Source organism: Phlebotomus argentipes, unplaced genomic scaffold, assembly GCF_947086385.1.
Source record: "Phlebotomus argentipes unplaced genomic scaffold, Phlebotomus argentipes genome assembly contig_2, whole genome shotgun sequence".
Lineage (NCBI taxonomy): Eukaryota > Metazoa > Arthropoda > Insecta > Diptera > Psychodidae > Phlebotomus > Phlebotomus argentipes.
In genome coordinates, this window is record NW_026776162.1 from 4,739,851 (window position 1) to 4,752,949 (window position 13,099).

At 44.5% G+C, this 13,099-nt stretch overlaps 4 protein-coding genes across 20 annotated transcripts in view; 2 read left to right on the forward strand and 2 right to left on the reverse strand.

The window, feature by feature from the left end:
- LOC132264619 (period circadian protein) lies at positions 1-6,719 on the forward strand. 4 transcript variants are annotated; one of them, XM_059764875.1, is made up of 11 exons: positions 1-336; positions 1,392-1,499; positions 1,613-1,696; positions 2,452-2,747; positions 2,822-3,364; positions 3,405-3,785; positions 3,846-5,152; positions 5,208-5,486; positions 5,546-5,674; positions 5,747-5,920; positions 5,989-6,719. In XM_059764875.1, exons 2-11 carry the CDS (start codon positions 1,414-1,416, stop codon positions 6,202-6,204), a joined length of 3,495 nt encoding a protein of 1,164 aa, XP_059620858.1. In that variant the 5' UTR covers positions 1-336; positions 1,392-1,413; the 3' UTR covers positions 6,205-6,719. The 4 variants fall into 4 exon arrangements, with proteins under 4 accessions (XP_059620858.1, XP_059620859.1, XP_059620856.1 ...); XM_059764876.1 differs by having other exon boundaries at positions 3,429-3,785; XM_059764873.1 differs by having other exon boundaries at positions 5,546-5,920.
- LOC132264620 (myogenesis-regulating glycosidase) lies at positions 6,668-9,219 on the reverse strand. Its single transcript, XM_059764877.1, has 5 exons — positions 8,810-9,219; positions 8,079-8,745; positions 7,825-8,017; positions 6,993-7,527; positions 6,668-6,932 (listed from the first exon to the last, which is right to left on the reverse strand). The coding sequence occupies exons 1-5, from the start codon at positions 9,177-9,179 to the stop codon at positions 6,745-6,747; spliced, it is 1,953 nt and encodes a 650-aa protein (XP_059620860.1). The 5' UTR covers positions 9,180-9,219; the 3' UTR covers positions 6,668-6,744.
- Positions 9,220-9,935: 716 nt separating this feature from the next.
- On the reverse strand, positions 9,936-12,107 carry LOC132264553 (uncharacterized). 2 transcript variants are annotated; one of them, XM_059764800.1, is made up of 5 exons: positions 11,746-12,107; positions 11,328-11,474; positions 10,547-11,264; positions 10,356-10,486; positions 9,936-10,288 (listed from the first exon to the last, which is right to left on the reverse strand). In XM_059764800.1, the coding sequence occupies exons 1-5, from the start codon at positions 11,763-11,765 to the stop codon at positions 10,201-10,203; spliced, it is 1,104 nt and encodes a 367-aa protein (XP_059620783.1). In that variant the 5' UTR covers positions 11,766-12,107; the 3' UTR covers positions 9,936-10,200. The 2 variants fall into 2 exon arrangements, with proteins under 2 accessions (XP_059620783.1, XP_059620782.1); XM_059764799.1 differs by having other exon boundaries at positions 11,328-11,478.
- A 122-nt stretch (positions 12,108-12,229) lies between these two features.
- LOC132265104 (casein kinase I) overlaps positions 12,230-13,099 on the forward strand; it is a 29,036-nt gene continuing 28,166 nt past the window's right edge. For all 13 annotated transcript variants that reach the window (XM_059765588.1, XM_059765597.1, XM_059765592.1 and 10 more), the window contains exon 1: positions 12,230-12,862. The gene's annotated coding sequence lies outside the window, so the exon portion shown is untranslated. The remainder of the gene's footprint in view (positions 12,863-13,099) is intronic.

The following is a 13,099-nucleotide window of genomic DNA, read 5'->3' on the forward strand; positions in this document are numbered from 1 at the left end:
ATGATCGGCAGTTCTCTTTCAGCGCTCTCAATATTCTTACCCGATCGCTCTTATCGCAAGCACCGCGTTCAGTTTCCACGAGACTGCAGTGCACTTTGCATCGCAATCCCGGATGCTCTGCTTGGTGAATTGATTAGCCTGGGTTTGAAGAGTGTGTGAGAATCTGTTCAATTTGCTGGGGATTTGTAGCACAGTGACAATTGTGTGGATTTCGGTGGAGTGCGGAAGCGCTGCGAAGTTAATTAATTGCACCCCGGGATTTGGGGTAAATTCCCATTTAATGATCTCCTCCTCGGAGTGAATTACATTTTGAGTGATTTTCGAGGAATTCTAAAGGTAAGACTCTAAGCTCCTGAATTGTGATGTGTGAGAAAATATACATACACTTTTGTTTGTCGCACAAATACTCTCTGGTGATGATGAAGGAGTTTCATGGATAAAGAATCCCATGGAAAATCGATATAGGAAAGCCTTTCTGGAGGCAATATGAATCGCATAACGAGAGCCAACAAGAGATTCTGGGGATAGAGAAAAACGCTAAGTGAATTGGCGTCCAGTGTATAAGTAGCACGTCACGTGTAGAAAAGTGTGAGCTTTCAGAGGTATTTCATCTATGTGTTCATGCAATGAATGCGTATTAAAGCTCCGTCACGGACTTTGTATTTGCCCTATTCGCAGTCTTGTCTCCCAATTAAGTCCATCAATTAGAGAGATTGATGGAAAAATGCAATAAAGCACACGTGTATAATGTTTTGCAGATGATTTCTAGATAATTTCACTTTGTACATTCAGCGTCACAACACACTCTGATGCCAGTTGTTTCTGCAATTCCTCAGCTTAAAATAGTGGTTATATTCTTTGAAGTTGTATGATGTGATATTTCAGTAATTGGCTGAATCCATACATTTTTCCATGTATATGCATATGCGGTGTATCGCATAACATGGCATACAGTGTATCCAGTCACATCCACGTGTGTACATGAGCTGGCAAAGTGGCGGATAACATCTTCCAACGTGATATCGCTTAATTGTTTTGTACCCCAGCAAAATATCACGAGCATTCTTCACATCCTTTCCCTGTGGCTAAAAATAAAGGGCACACAAGCCTTGCCCTTCATCTCGTGAACTTCCCAACACCTCATCCCGCCTGTCCGGAAGCCACCTCATTTCCGCACTCATAGGTGTGCTAATGACTGAGGCAGGTGTCTTGTTTTCACCTCCAAATGGACCTCTCTTTGCTCACATGTAACTTTTGAACTTCTCCGCAAAAGCTGCCCATGAAGAGAGACACTCAAACAATACCCTGAATTTATGATGAATCAAATTGAGATTGTGCGAAAGAGAGCAATTAATTTGGTATTTTAATGTTGAAATTGCATGAATTTGCAGGAAAATCAATCAGCAGAACGCCATGGAGAGCACTCAGTCGAATCACAATACGAAAATATCGGATTCAGCGTATTCAAATAGTTGCAGCAACAGTCAATCGCAGAGAAGGTATGGAGAAAGAGCAAGATCCAATTTGTTCATCACGTTTCACAGCTACACTTTTTTGCCCACTCTCCCGCCCCGTATATATCTCACCCGATTTCCCATTGAATTCGTTACAGTGGCAGCTCCAAGTCACGCCACAGTGGGAGTAATTCTTCAGGGAGCAGTGGTTACGGTGGAAAACCTTCGACGCAAGCGAGCAGGTACTTTTCCTATAAGACCCCCAACTTTTTTCTTCCCCGGAAAAACAGGGACGACTTTCCGAATCACTCCACACGGCACTTGTGTGCTATTGGAACATAATCTTTGGGAGATTGGAGCGAAAGTTTCGCAAGAAATACCCTTTGCGAGGCTTTTAGCTGTCTGTAATTCAGCATGCTTGTGGCAAATAGGCACAACCCTTGTCTCATGTCTTTTCACCAGTTTAAACCCTGAAAGGTATACAAAGTTGCGAAGACGCTTTAACTCAGCCGGATGAGAATTCCATTTTCACCCTAAATACATACAGATGAAAAAGAAGCTTCATCCATTTACATTTTCCATCTAGAATTCATTTGATAGCACCAACTCTGGTACAGATTTTTTTCTCCCTCAAATTTCCTTCTGTTCTTACCAATATAACATTCAATATTGTCGTATGGTTTGAGATTTCTTTCCAATTATTACGCAATTTTTTTTTAGAATTATAAATATAGACTTATATCAGATTTATGTAATTCTGTTTTGATGTGTTGTGCAACACCTGACTTCAGGACATTTATTTGTGGACATTATGCGGCGTTATCCACTGTTTGTATTTTTGGATTCATGAACCAACACATCCTAATCCATGCAAGAATTTGCACAATGCCATTCACACACTTTAATGCCCAACGAATAAACATTTGCAAATATCCTAGTCGATATATGCTCAGAGTGCAGTTTGTAACGCGCCTCTGGCTGTGAAATCTATTTTCAGTGATGTTACATCACAACAGGTGCCGAAGAGGACAAAGGATAAGGAGCGCAAGAAGAAGAAGCTCAAGAGCAATTTGCAGGCACTCACGATAATTGCTGATGCAACTGATGCGGCTCAAGCCTCTTGTTCGGAGATTAAGAATGATGGTCAGTGCACGAGTGCCGAGATAAGCCTCGGAGAGCCAAGAGAGGTGAAGGATGACTCGATGGTGGGAACATCGGGGGTCAAGCAGAGTAGCTCCAATTGCCAGGATATATCGATTCCCAGCACTTTATCCACTCCATCGCCACTGGAAGGTATTAAAACACCCCGCAAACTACTGAAGATCTTTCAGCTGCTTATTACTTCTCTTTCGCTTCTTCCATCCTAGTTTCCAATGAGCAGATTGATGTAGGGAACCAGGTTACTGAAGGTGTGGCAGAGATGACTGTGGCTTCCGGAGATAATGTGGCCAAATCCGATAAGAACACAATGGAAGATTGCTTTTGCTGTGTCATCTCAATGCACGATGGCGTAGTTCTCTTCACTACGCCAAGCATCACAGAGAGTCTTGGCTTTCCCAGAGATATGTGGCTTGGGCGATCCTTCATTGACTTCGTCCATCCCAAGGATCGTGCCACTTTTGCCAGTCAGATAACTTCGGGTGTGGCTGTGCCATTCTCCGAGACGAAGGGCGGCATTCACAAGGACATCCGCAACTCTCTCTTTGTCATGTTGCGCAGATATCGCGGACTAAGGACTGCAGGCTACGGTGTGACTGCAAAGGCGGTCAGCTATGAACCCTACAGATTGGTTTTGAGCTTCAGGGAGGCTCCAGAGGATCCGCGATCCGAAAATGCTGAGAATATGCCACCAAATGGCAGCACAATGCTCCTCGTGATCTGCGCAACGCCCGTCAAGAGCATCTACAAGAGTAATTATGCCCTAAGATACAAGGTAAAGCTGTGTCATAGGTCATTTTAAACGTTCTTCCGCAGGTGCTGATGAGATTCTTTGCCATCGCAGTCCCAAGTTCAGCACAAGACACACAGCAGCGGGAATATTGTCGCATGTTGAGGGCAGCGCTGTGGGCGCCTTTGGATACTTGCCTCAAGACATGATTGGCAGGTCCATCATGGATTTCTACCATCCTGAGGATTATCCGTATATCAAAGAAGTTTATGAAACGGTGATGAGAGTTGGGAAGACGGCCGGAGCTTCGTTTTGCAGCAAACCCTACAGGTTCCTGGTGCACAACGGTTGTTATGTCACACTTGAAACCGAATGGACAAGCTTCGTAAATCCTTGGTCGAGACAACTGGAATTTGTCATTGGTCATCATCGAGTGTTGCGAGGTGAGAAATTGGGTGGAATCACAAGTTTTGTCACAGTTCTGAGTTTCTTGGTGATTTCAGGACCTCCAAATCCTTCGGTTTTCTCTGCTGGTCTGGTTACTCAGCAATTTCCAGAGGATGTCCTCAACGAAGCCAAGAAGACACAGGAAAAGATTCTTTGTTTACTTACTGAGCCGGTCTCAAAAGATTTGGACACTGTGAAGCAGCAAGTCTCGAAGAGATGCCTTGCATTGGCATCCTTCATGGAGACACTGATGGATGAAGTGACAAGACCTGATCTGAAGCTGGAGTTGCCTCAGGAGACTGAGCTGACTATATCAGAGAGAGATTCTGTAATGCTGGGAGAGATTTCACCACACCATGATTACTATGACAGCAAGAGTTCATCCGAGACGCCGCCGAGTTACAACCAATTGAACTACAATGAGAATCTGCAGCGCTTCTTCGAGAGTAAACCCATTACTATTGGTCCGGATGAGGCGATGAAGGTGGATCACACTGGACCGGAGTCGAGTGGAGATCCCAACAACAGTCTCAGTCCGGTGCAGTGTTTCGGGAGTGGAAGTGGTTCAGCGGGAAACTTGAGTTCGGGCAGTAACATCCAGATGGACAGCACGACGAGCAACACAGGAACAGGGACTTCGTCCGGGAGCTACCAGCCGCCGACACTGACGGAGGCGCTGCTCAGCAAGCACAATGACGACATGGAGAAGATGATGCTGAAGAGGCACCGCGAGCTGAGAACTGGCGGACGCAGTGCTGAGAAGATGAAGAAGGGACCGGACAAGTCACAGCAGCAGAATCAGCAGCAGGAGCATTCTTTTGGGTATGGCGTGAAGAGGAGTGGTTCCCACTCGTGGGAAGGCGTTGAAGCCTATCGCACCAGCAAGCATCAGCATCTGAGCGACAGTCACAAGGACCTGGCCACTGGACACGGCGAGAGCAGTGGAACATCCATGCCGAAGCAAATGATCACTGTCGAAGCCCTGGACAATTTGCCATCCTTCAGCACTCAGTCGTGCATTCGCAACGTCGATCTGTGGCCGCCCTTTTCGGTCAGTCTCACCACCATTCCCAATCCCAACACCACAGGCCGCAATCACTTTGCCACCCCGTCTGGAATTTTTCCCGCCGTTTACTACATCCCGGCCACGCAGAAGAGCAACCCACCGACGGAGCACCCGGGGCCGCCGAACGCCCAGGCTCCCTACGCCTTCCAGTACATGGCCAGCGTTGTTTACCCCCATCCGTCGCTCTTCGGCCAGCAGTTCGTCTATCCGCACCCGCCTATGATGTACCAACCGCTGCAATTCCAGTCAGTCTCGCCATCCGTCGGCGTGACTGATCATCATCCAGGATCGAGCACCGTAAGAGGCGGTTTGCTGAACGATGAAATGCCTTTACTGAACGTTTCCTTTGCAGAATCCGGTGAATGACATGAAGGGAGCAATGTCTCAGCACAAAACCAGCACAGTTGGTAGGGGATCTCAAGGGCACGGACCCTTTCAGAGACCTTCGTCGCAGGCGACATCCGTGAAGGCAGAGCCTGGCTCCAACATGGGCAGTATTGCATCTGCATCCGTGGTCAATCGTGATCTCTCTGAGTCGTCCAAGAAAGAGATTGCTGACTCACCCATAACTTCCCTGCCCGATCCTGATGCGACTGCAGACTCCAAGAGCCAAATGGAGGATGCCAACAAGGTAAGAAAATGGTGCCAGAGATTGTGAGAATAAGTGGCAATTTGCCTCTTTTTGTGTAGTTAAAGGAACTGAGCAACGGGAGTGATGATTCATCCATGTCCAGCTTCTACTCGTCGTTCTTGAAAACGGACGCCAGCTCAGGTGACGACCGCAATGATGGAGAGAGGTCAATGCAGAAGGAATCTGAGGTATTCTCTGTATCTATTCGCCCATCAGGCGTGCAGAGTTTCAACAGTGACCCTTTTTACGATACTTCCCAGGAGATGCAGTGGGACAAGGGTGTAACAGTGCGAAAACCGTGGCGACGACCAGAACCACCGTGGCTGGACAATGTTTCCGTGACTCCGGACTTGGTTTATCGCTATCAGGTAACGGCCAAGGCGGTCACCGACGTCCTAAAGGCAGACATGAGTGCGCTCAAGCTCATCCATCAGGTCACTAGACATGAAATTCATACCAAAATCAGCAGTCCTGGTAATTAATCTTTCTGTCAATCTCACAGCCAGGAATGGTGAATGATCAGCTGGACCAACTCTATTTGGATCTCGAACTAGAAGGACTTTCGGCAAAACTTTCGCTGAGCGAAACAACGTCGAGCGGCAGCAGTGGTGAGGAGGAGAATCCGGACAAGAAGCGCAAAAAACAGTTTCAGTATGGAAAATTGATGATGATTTACGAAGAAAATGCTCCATTTCCTCCACCTATTCAGCAACCCTAATGAGTTGATTATAGACGTTATAGTTCTTGCGCTCTTTCTCGCTCCTCCGTCGCCGCCTTTCCTGACTGTTTCCGGGAAACAACTTCCACTTTTATCCATCTCCGTATAAATTAATTATTGCCTAACATGGCAGAGTAACATGTTTGTTGTAGTTGCAATGTGTATTTTCGTTTTCATTGAAGAAGTATTAATGTGCGCACTGAGAGAGACTGAATTAAGTTGGATTGATTAATATTTGAGGAGGTTGATTTCCATAGAGAAAACGACAAGATATTGACTGGTGCTGCTTTCTACAGGGATCCAAATTGTGTGTGTACTTAATACAAATATTTATATAAAATTTATGTGAAATCTGAATCGTCAAATTTCCATCTGAAACTACTTTAAAACAAAAATTCATTTAGCGTTTAAATGGTGTTTTTTGTATCTTACATGGAAATTAACATGATAAAACTGTATGAAATTTATTTCATAATTTTTATTTTGTCACGAGCAAAATAAATATTTTGAAAATACTTTTTCGGTGTTTTTTTTCATTCATCATTTGAGGTGAATAAAGTAAGGTAGAACAGAGAGAGGCGCTGGATAGTTTCTGAGCCATTGAGGACCTTGATAAATTGTGCCATTATTGCCGTCTTGCCATTTTCCCACAGGCAAGTAAATATCCCTTGTGGTTTGGCCTTCTTCAAGAACCGGAGCCGAGAGGATCTCATCGCCAAGCAGGAATTCTACAAGTCAAAGAATACTAGTTAGTTTTGCCCCTGAATTTGTCCTGACATTCAGCCTACCGTCGAAGGTGGCCAAAGCCACTGAGTCCTCGGGATCCAGCCACCAAATGGGAGGATTTACTGGTTCTCCCAGTTCCACGGCCAGGTGGAATCTGTCAACGATCACATCAGCGTAATCCTCGTGTAGCTGGACAAAATGTCTGCAGAGATCGAGCATGTTAATGCCATCGCCATCCTTATAGTCCCAAGGAACATATGAGAACTGAAGACTGGGCATGAAGACGTTCGCTTGAAGCCATCTGATGAACATCTCTCTGCTCGGCATCTCGTCATAGCCATTGCCGCCGATCATGTCCGGTAGGACGAAGGGATATCCATTCATGTTGAGCTGCAGAAGCGTGGTCACAAGTGTTGGCAGTCCATTGTTCCAACTCCAGAGAGAGTCCTTGTCGATCATTCGCATGTAAATGTCGTGAAATTGATTCTGGAATCCTGAGCGCACCTCCACAATTGGCCCAAAGGATGCCACCGTGTTGATGTAGTCTGTGGTCATTTTCAGCGGTGACGAGTGAAGATCGATAGTCAGCCGAGGATCCTGAAATACGTTGGAATGTGAAATTATCATTATACCAGTCAATAAAGCAGGTTATCTAAATTTATCTCTACTTTGTAGCAAGAATTTTAAATTGAAGGGCGACAAAGAATTTCTTTTACAATCAATATTGATGAAATAAACACTATGTGAAATCAATATTTAACTTTGATAGCAGAAAGTGATAATTCACATGAGTTTGCTGTATTTACTTAGTTACTATTATATAAATCATTCTATGATAAGTGCATCACGAGTATTTATTACACAATTGTTGACCTTAGGAAATTCTCTACTCACGTCTGGCTGCCAACTTGTTTCTCCAGCGTCAAATTTAAAGCTATCAATTCCAGTCTCCTGCTGCAGTTCCTGCAATCTCTGCTTGAACCACGCTGCAGCTTCGGGATTGGTGAAATCAATGTACGCCGCCTCTCCTTTCCCACTATTCCACCACTCAGTATCTGCCTTGTTGTTGTGATCCAAGACCAAGTATCTGCAAATAGTCCTCAATATAGTACAAAATCTTCCTTTGATAACAGTTTCATCACACTTACCTGTTAGCCAATGCATTTTCGTAGTACGGACTGCAAGCCTTGTTGATGAAAGGATGAATCCAGAGTGTCACTCTGAAGCCCATATTTTTCAAATCGTCCACAGTTTGCTTAATTTTGCTAAACTTCGATGTTCTGAAAGTCAGTGCGCCATAACATATTTCCCAATCATCATCAATCTCAAACTGACTGTTTGTGAAATCATTCTTCACAATTTCACGCGCAAAATCTAAAACAACATCGGAATCGATGTCTCTCTTGTAGCGCGCCCAGGTTGACCAGATTGGTCTGGCCACCATTCTCGCATCCGGCACTCCTCTGGGCTTCCCCAGGAAGCGCTCCACAGCCTGGAGATGAGCGTCTCTGGCGTCATTCGCCACTCCGATGACGTACTCAAAGTCATAGGTTGGCACGCGGGTGTTGTAGGGCAGTGTTTGCTTGGCTATAAAGCACAGTTGATCGGTGTACTTATTATTCTGGTCGATGAACAGAGGAATTCGCTCGGAAAGGTGGATGAAAGCTCCCAGAGAATTGAGCCAGTATCTCTCCGCCACAGCCGCATTGTCCGCCTCTTTGGTCACGTAGGAGTAATCTGAGAGGTTCAGCTTCTCAACTGGCCAGTACTGATATTTCTGCTGAGGACCTCCGTACCAATGCACAGCGTGACTCCCTGCAAAGGAAACTCAGCACAGTGACAAATATAATTTTTCAAACTAACAGCAAAAGCAACTCACCAAGAGAAATACAATCCATTAATGTTTCACTAGCTGGAATATTTTTCCGCGAAACCCTCATGAGGAAAATTCCCGGGGAATCTTCTTCGATTGTGAGGACAATTTTGTCCTTTTGGCTCATGAGAACCATCTCATTGTCGCTGGTCCTCACCACGGAAGTGAAGGGAGCAGAATGTCCAAGACTCGACAGGAAAACGGGAGTAGAATCCCTCACAATCTGAAATCCCACGAATTCGCACTCGTTGGCTTCCACGACAACTTCCACGTCATTGTGCGCCGAGGACAATGTGTGCAGAAACTCTGAACATTCACTGTATTCCGCCGCAAGGACACAAAACAGGAACAAAAATCCCAGCCGAACGTGAAGCATTGTCACTTGGAAGTTGCACAGTGGAGAAATTCCGCGAGACTGCACAATTCTCGAGAGCTGAATGCGTTTTATACCCTCTGCACCCTAATGAGCTCGACGCCCGATGATGTCTCAGCTATGCAGTCAGAGTCAACATTAATTAATTAAAACTCTGTAGAGGATGAGCAAACACTTGATTTCCTCACTGGAAAAATCACACGATAGTGCAGATAAGCATTGTATTGATGTTTTATGAAGGAATCACAAATTGTACAATAGGTGGAATTCTGTCACCAAGATAAAGTCCAAGATATCCAAATGTCTAAATACTAACATTTAAAAATTTGGTATTCTAAACTGGGCTACATTCTTGGTCGAATTTTTTTATACTCTGTACGGTCACAGCCTTTTCAAGCCACAAGACCAATTTTGTGTATGTGCTAATTTCCTTTTCAATATTAGTCGAAGGAATTCTGTAGAATGCTCGCGCGGCTCAAGTGTAAATAAAAGCATGGTGAAAATAAAGCTGTTTTGTGAACTCTGTGTCGTAAATTCTGAGATCATCTGCATCGCCAGACCTCCCAGGAATGGAAGACAGTGCATTTCCGCAAAATCACCAAATCTATGCAAATATTTTGATAAGTTTTCTAAAAACACAACAACATAACCTAAAGTTAATTTTTTTCTACGCATTCAGGGGGATTCTTTTGGAAGTTGGCCATTTGGACACTTTCATCTGATTCAAAACTTCAGCAAGAGTCAAGATGTGTCAAGCGTGAGTGTTTTCAGTGTGTGTTTTTAGTGGCTTCATGATTAGTTCTTAATTTCGTTGTGTTCCCTTGCAGATTTTCACACGAAGGAATTGAAATAATCAGTAATGGATAACGAAGAATGGCCTCAAAATGTTCCGGTTGACAGTGCGTCTCGAAATCTTGATCTTGGTCTTTATCTTGGTGTCAGAATTCCGCACAATATAAGATTAAAAACATTATAAATATCCATTAGTATATCATAAACTGCACAGTATTAAAGGAAGTGTAAGTTAAAAGTAAAGTGACTGCTTCACAGATTCAATTTCTCGCCTCTCCTCAATCATATCGCGATATTCCCTCTGCAGAAGATTCCGCAAGCTGATGGAGAAACGAAAGGGACAAATGACAAAATTTAATTTACGCACGAATTCAATAATAAACTCACTCAAATGTGCTCTTCTTAGATTCTGTCCTATTGACGCACACATCTTGGAGAATTTCGTGAATCTTCGCCAATTCCTCCTTGTAAAGCATCTTTGATTTGTCGCATTCCCTGAGAGCATTAGCAACATTTCTCTGGTGAAAGAAATTGTTAAATTGAAAAAGTGATTTCCGACATCATCTTGAATATTTTACCAATTCCTTAGTGAGAGATGAAATTTCCTCTTTCAGAGTCATTTCATTGCTCATTTTCTCCTTGAGAGCGCTGTTTTCCTTCCGCAATTGTTCATTTTCCATCAAGATTTGCCGCGAAACGTCTTCCTTCTTGGCTTCTGTGCCACACTTGCACTTGCCACTCTTTGTCATGAGTTCTCTGAGTGTTTTGTGTTCCCTTTCCAGGGATTCCTTCAGATCAACACAATCTTGGAGATTCTGTGCCAACTTATCCGAATCTTCACTACATTTGGCACTCCATTGGGAAGACAGATGAGTGAGAATTACATCCTCTTTCTGCTTCAGGTTGTAGAGAAAGGCGTTCTTCTGCTTCCTCTTCCAGTGCTCCAATTCTACCAATTCATGGTAGATTTTTCCCTTCCAATCGCCACCGGTTTCCCTTCCGGACAGATATTGCGCTGCACTGCTCTCTTCCTCAGAGAAGTCCTCCTCTCTGGCAGTTTCGCATGCATCTTTGGTGATTGCTATCGCTAAAAGAAGCTCAATATTTCCCTTGGTAAAGCCACTAGAAGTCTTGGTCATCTTGTGCCAATGTGGTGAAGTGTCTGAGATTTTATCCTGAGATACTAAAGGAATGTTTCTGATGGAAAATAACAGAGTTCCAACGCATTTCTGGCTATCTTTTCTCCGGGATTTCACAAGGCACTGCATTTTGATCGGAACATTTCTGGATTTCAGTCTGAAAGATACAAAATATACTAAATAAATACTGTTTTTTGGAGGAAATCTGCAAGAAAATTACCTTGAGATGTCTTGTTTAGAAGCTTCCCATACGAGTTTGGTGTCTATCCGGCAAGAATTCCCTTTTCCACTGAAGGCATCTGTTTCCAGTTGAGTGTCGCCAACAGTAGCTCTTATCAAGTAACCTTCCGGAATAAAGGGGAGTCCGCTGGCTGATAAAACGAGGAGAAAGTTCAGGGTTTGTTTGTAAACAAATATGTTGAGGTTAGAATAACAAAGGTGCAATGGAATTTTTCCAAATTCAAGACTATTCCCCTTCTACTTCAAGGAATTGTACAATTGCCTTTGCAAGCTGCGTGAACACAGTCAAGAGATTAAAGTGAAAAGTGGAAAAACTTGGAAAAGTTCGTGAGATGTTTTGGAGGGAATTTTCTCCCAATGCACCCGGAATTGCCGACAGAAAACACGAAAAGACTCACCCTGAATGACGTGAACACATATTTTGTGCTTTATTTGTTGCATATTTTCATTGTTTTTAGAAAAATCAGTGGAAAATCCTTGTACGAAAACAACTTTCACCAAAAGAAAAAAAAAAAACTTTCACTTGTCAACAAAATCCGACACGCGATTGACACGCCAGTTGAGATTTAAATAAATTCTAGCACTGCGATCAGCAAATGAATGTTAAAATACTTGACTCACATGGAAAACAGATAAATTTTCACAAAACACTTCTTCATTATCACTCTTCATTCACACTCAGAGAGAAAACTTTAGGAAATCGCGTTCTTTTCTCCTGGTTCTGCTGGAAATCGGGAGTCTGTGGTGGAATTCTTCGTCGGCGGTGAGTTTACAACTTTCTCCGTCGTTCCGCTAGAGGCGCGGCCACTTTCGCCGCGATGGTGAGTTGTGGTGGCGAAATTGCATGATGGGGTGGTGAGTAGAGCACGTTCGCCCAGAGTGGTTTTGACGAGTGGTGTGTTTGGTGACAGTCACCGCCATTTGTCAGAAATCAGAAGAAAAATCCTGTGAAAAGGGCGAAAAGCGCTAAAAGGACGTGAAATAATGTGTCAGGGAGGTGCAGAGTGTAGATAGGAGTGACCCAAGTACGCATTGTGAGCGATTGTGCGGTGAAAAACAGTTCGGCCAGGCCGAGATCGTTGGCCATTTGGCAGGCAGTGGGCAAAGTGGGCAGGAGAGGCATTTGGATGTTGAAGCAGTGAAAAACTTGAGTGAATAATGGTGGCAAAGTGTGGCCCCTCATTTCCTGCACAGCCATAGCCTCTGTGTTGCATTGCGCCGGTGGGGCCCCCACGGCGATTCTCAGGCCACTTTTGGGCGGAAAATGCGAGCAGGCTGTGGCAAGTGTCTTGCGATTGTCGTGAAAATCGATAAAAATAAATTGCGAGTGGCGATTTGTTGATTGTGAGTGGAGTTTTGGCGTGGAAAAAGTGCTAAATTCGCGGTGAAACATTCCCGGTTGCGGCAAATTTTCACGTGAAACTGTGCAACAGAGTCTCCCCATTGGCATTTCCATCGAATTTCCGGGACTCTCCACGAACTTCCGCCACGCCAAAGGGCTATGCTGGACTAAAGGTGTGACCCACTGTCTCTGGCAATCAAATTGTCTCCTGCAACTCGCGGCAAACGCCCCGTTTTCACCTCCGGGGAGGTTGCATCTGCCCATGGGAGCGCCCTTTGTGGGGGGTGGTGTGAGGGCACACTCAGACTCCATTTTCCTCGCCTCTCTGTCTTTTTCCCAATCGCACTCTCTTTGGCAACGGCCATAAAAATTGCTTTCCGAAATACCTCCACACTCGCAATGTAATTTTC

What these genes read in the sequence shown, in the direction of transcription:
- LOC132264553 (XM_059764799.1), bottom strand. Translation starts at nt 11,788, where the DNA reads ATGCAACAAATAAAGCACAAAATATGTGTTCACGTCATTCAGG. An exon ending in ATGTGTTCACGTCATTCAGG is followed by an intron (nt 11,479 to 11,745) that starts GTGAGTCTTTTC and finishes TCGTTTTATCAG; the next exon opens with CCAGCGGACTCCCCTTTATT. An exon ending in TCTAAACAAGACATCTCAAG is followed by an intron (nt 11,265 to 11,327) that starts GTAATTTTCTTG and finishes TGTATCTTTCAG; the next exon opens with ACTGAAATCCAGAAATGTTC.
- LOC132264620 (XM_059764877.1), bottom strand. Translation starts at nt 9,179, where the DNA reads ATGCTTCACGTTCGGCTGGGATTTTTGTTCCTGTTTTGTGTCCTTGCG. An exon ending in GAAAATGCATTGGCTAACAG is followed by an intron (nt 8,018 to 8,078) that starts GTAAGTGTGATG and finishes GACTATTTGCAG; the next exon opens with ATACTTGGTCTTGGATCACA. An exon ending in GGCTTTGGCCACCTTCGACG is followed by an intron (nt 6,933 to 6,992) that starts GTAGGCTGAATG and finishes TTTGACTTGTAG; the next exon opens with AATTCCTGCTTGGCGATGAG.
- LOC132264619 (XM_059764873.1), top strand. Translation starts at nt 1,414, where the DNA reads ATGGAGAGCACTCAGTCGAATCACAATACGAAAATATCGGATTCAGCG. An exon ending in TCATCATCGAGTGTTGCGAG is followed by an intron (nt 3,786 to 3,845) that starts GTGAGAAATTGG and finishes TGGTGATTTCAG; the next exon opens with GACCTCCAAATCCTTCGGTT. An exon ending in CGCTCAAGCTCATCCATCAG is followed by an intron (nt 5,921 to 5,988) that starts GTCACTAGACAT and finishes TCAATCTCACAG; the next exon opens with CCAGGAATGGTGAATGATCA.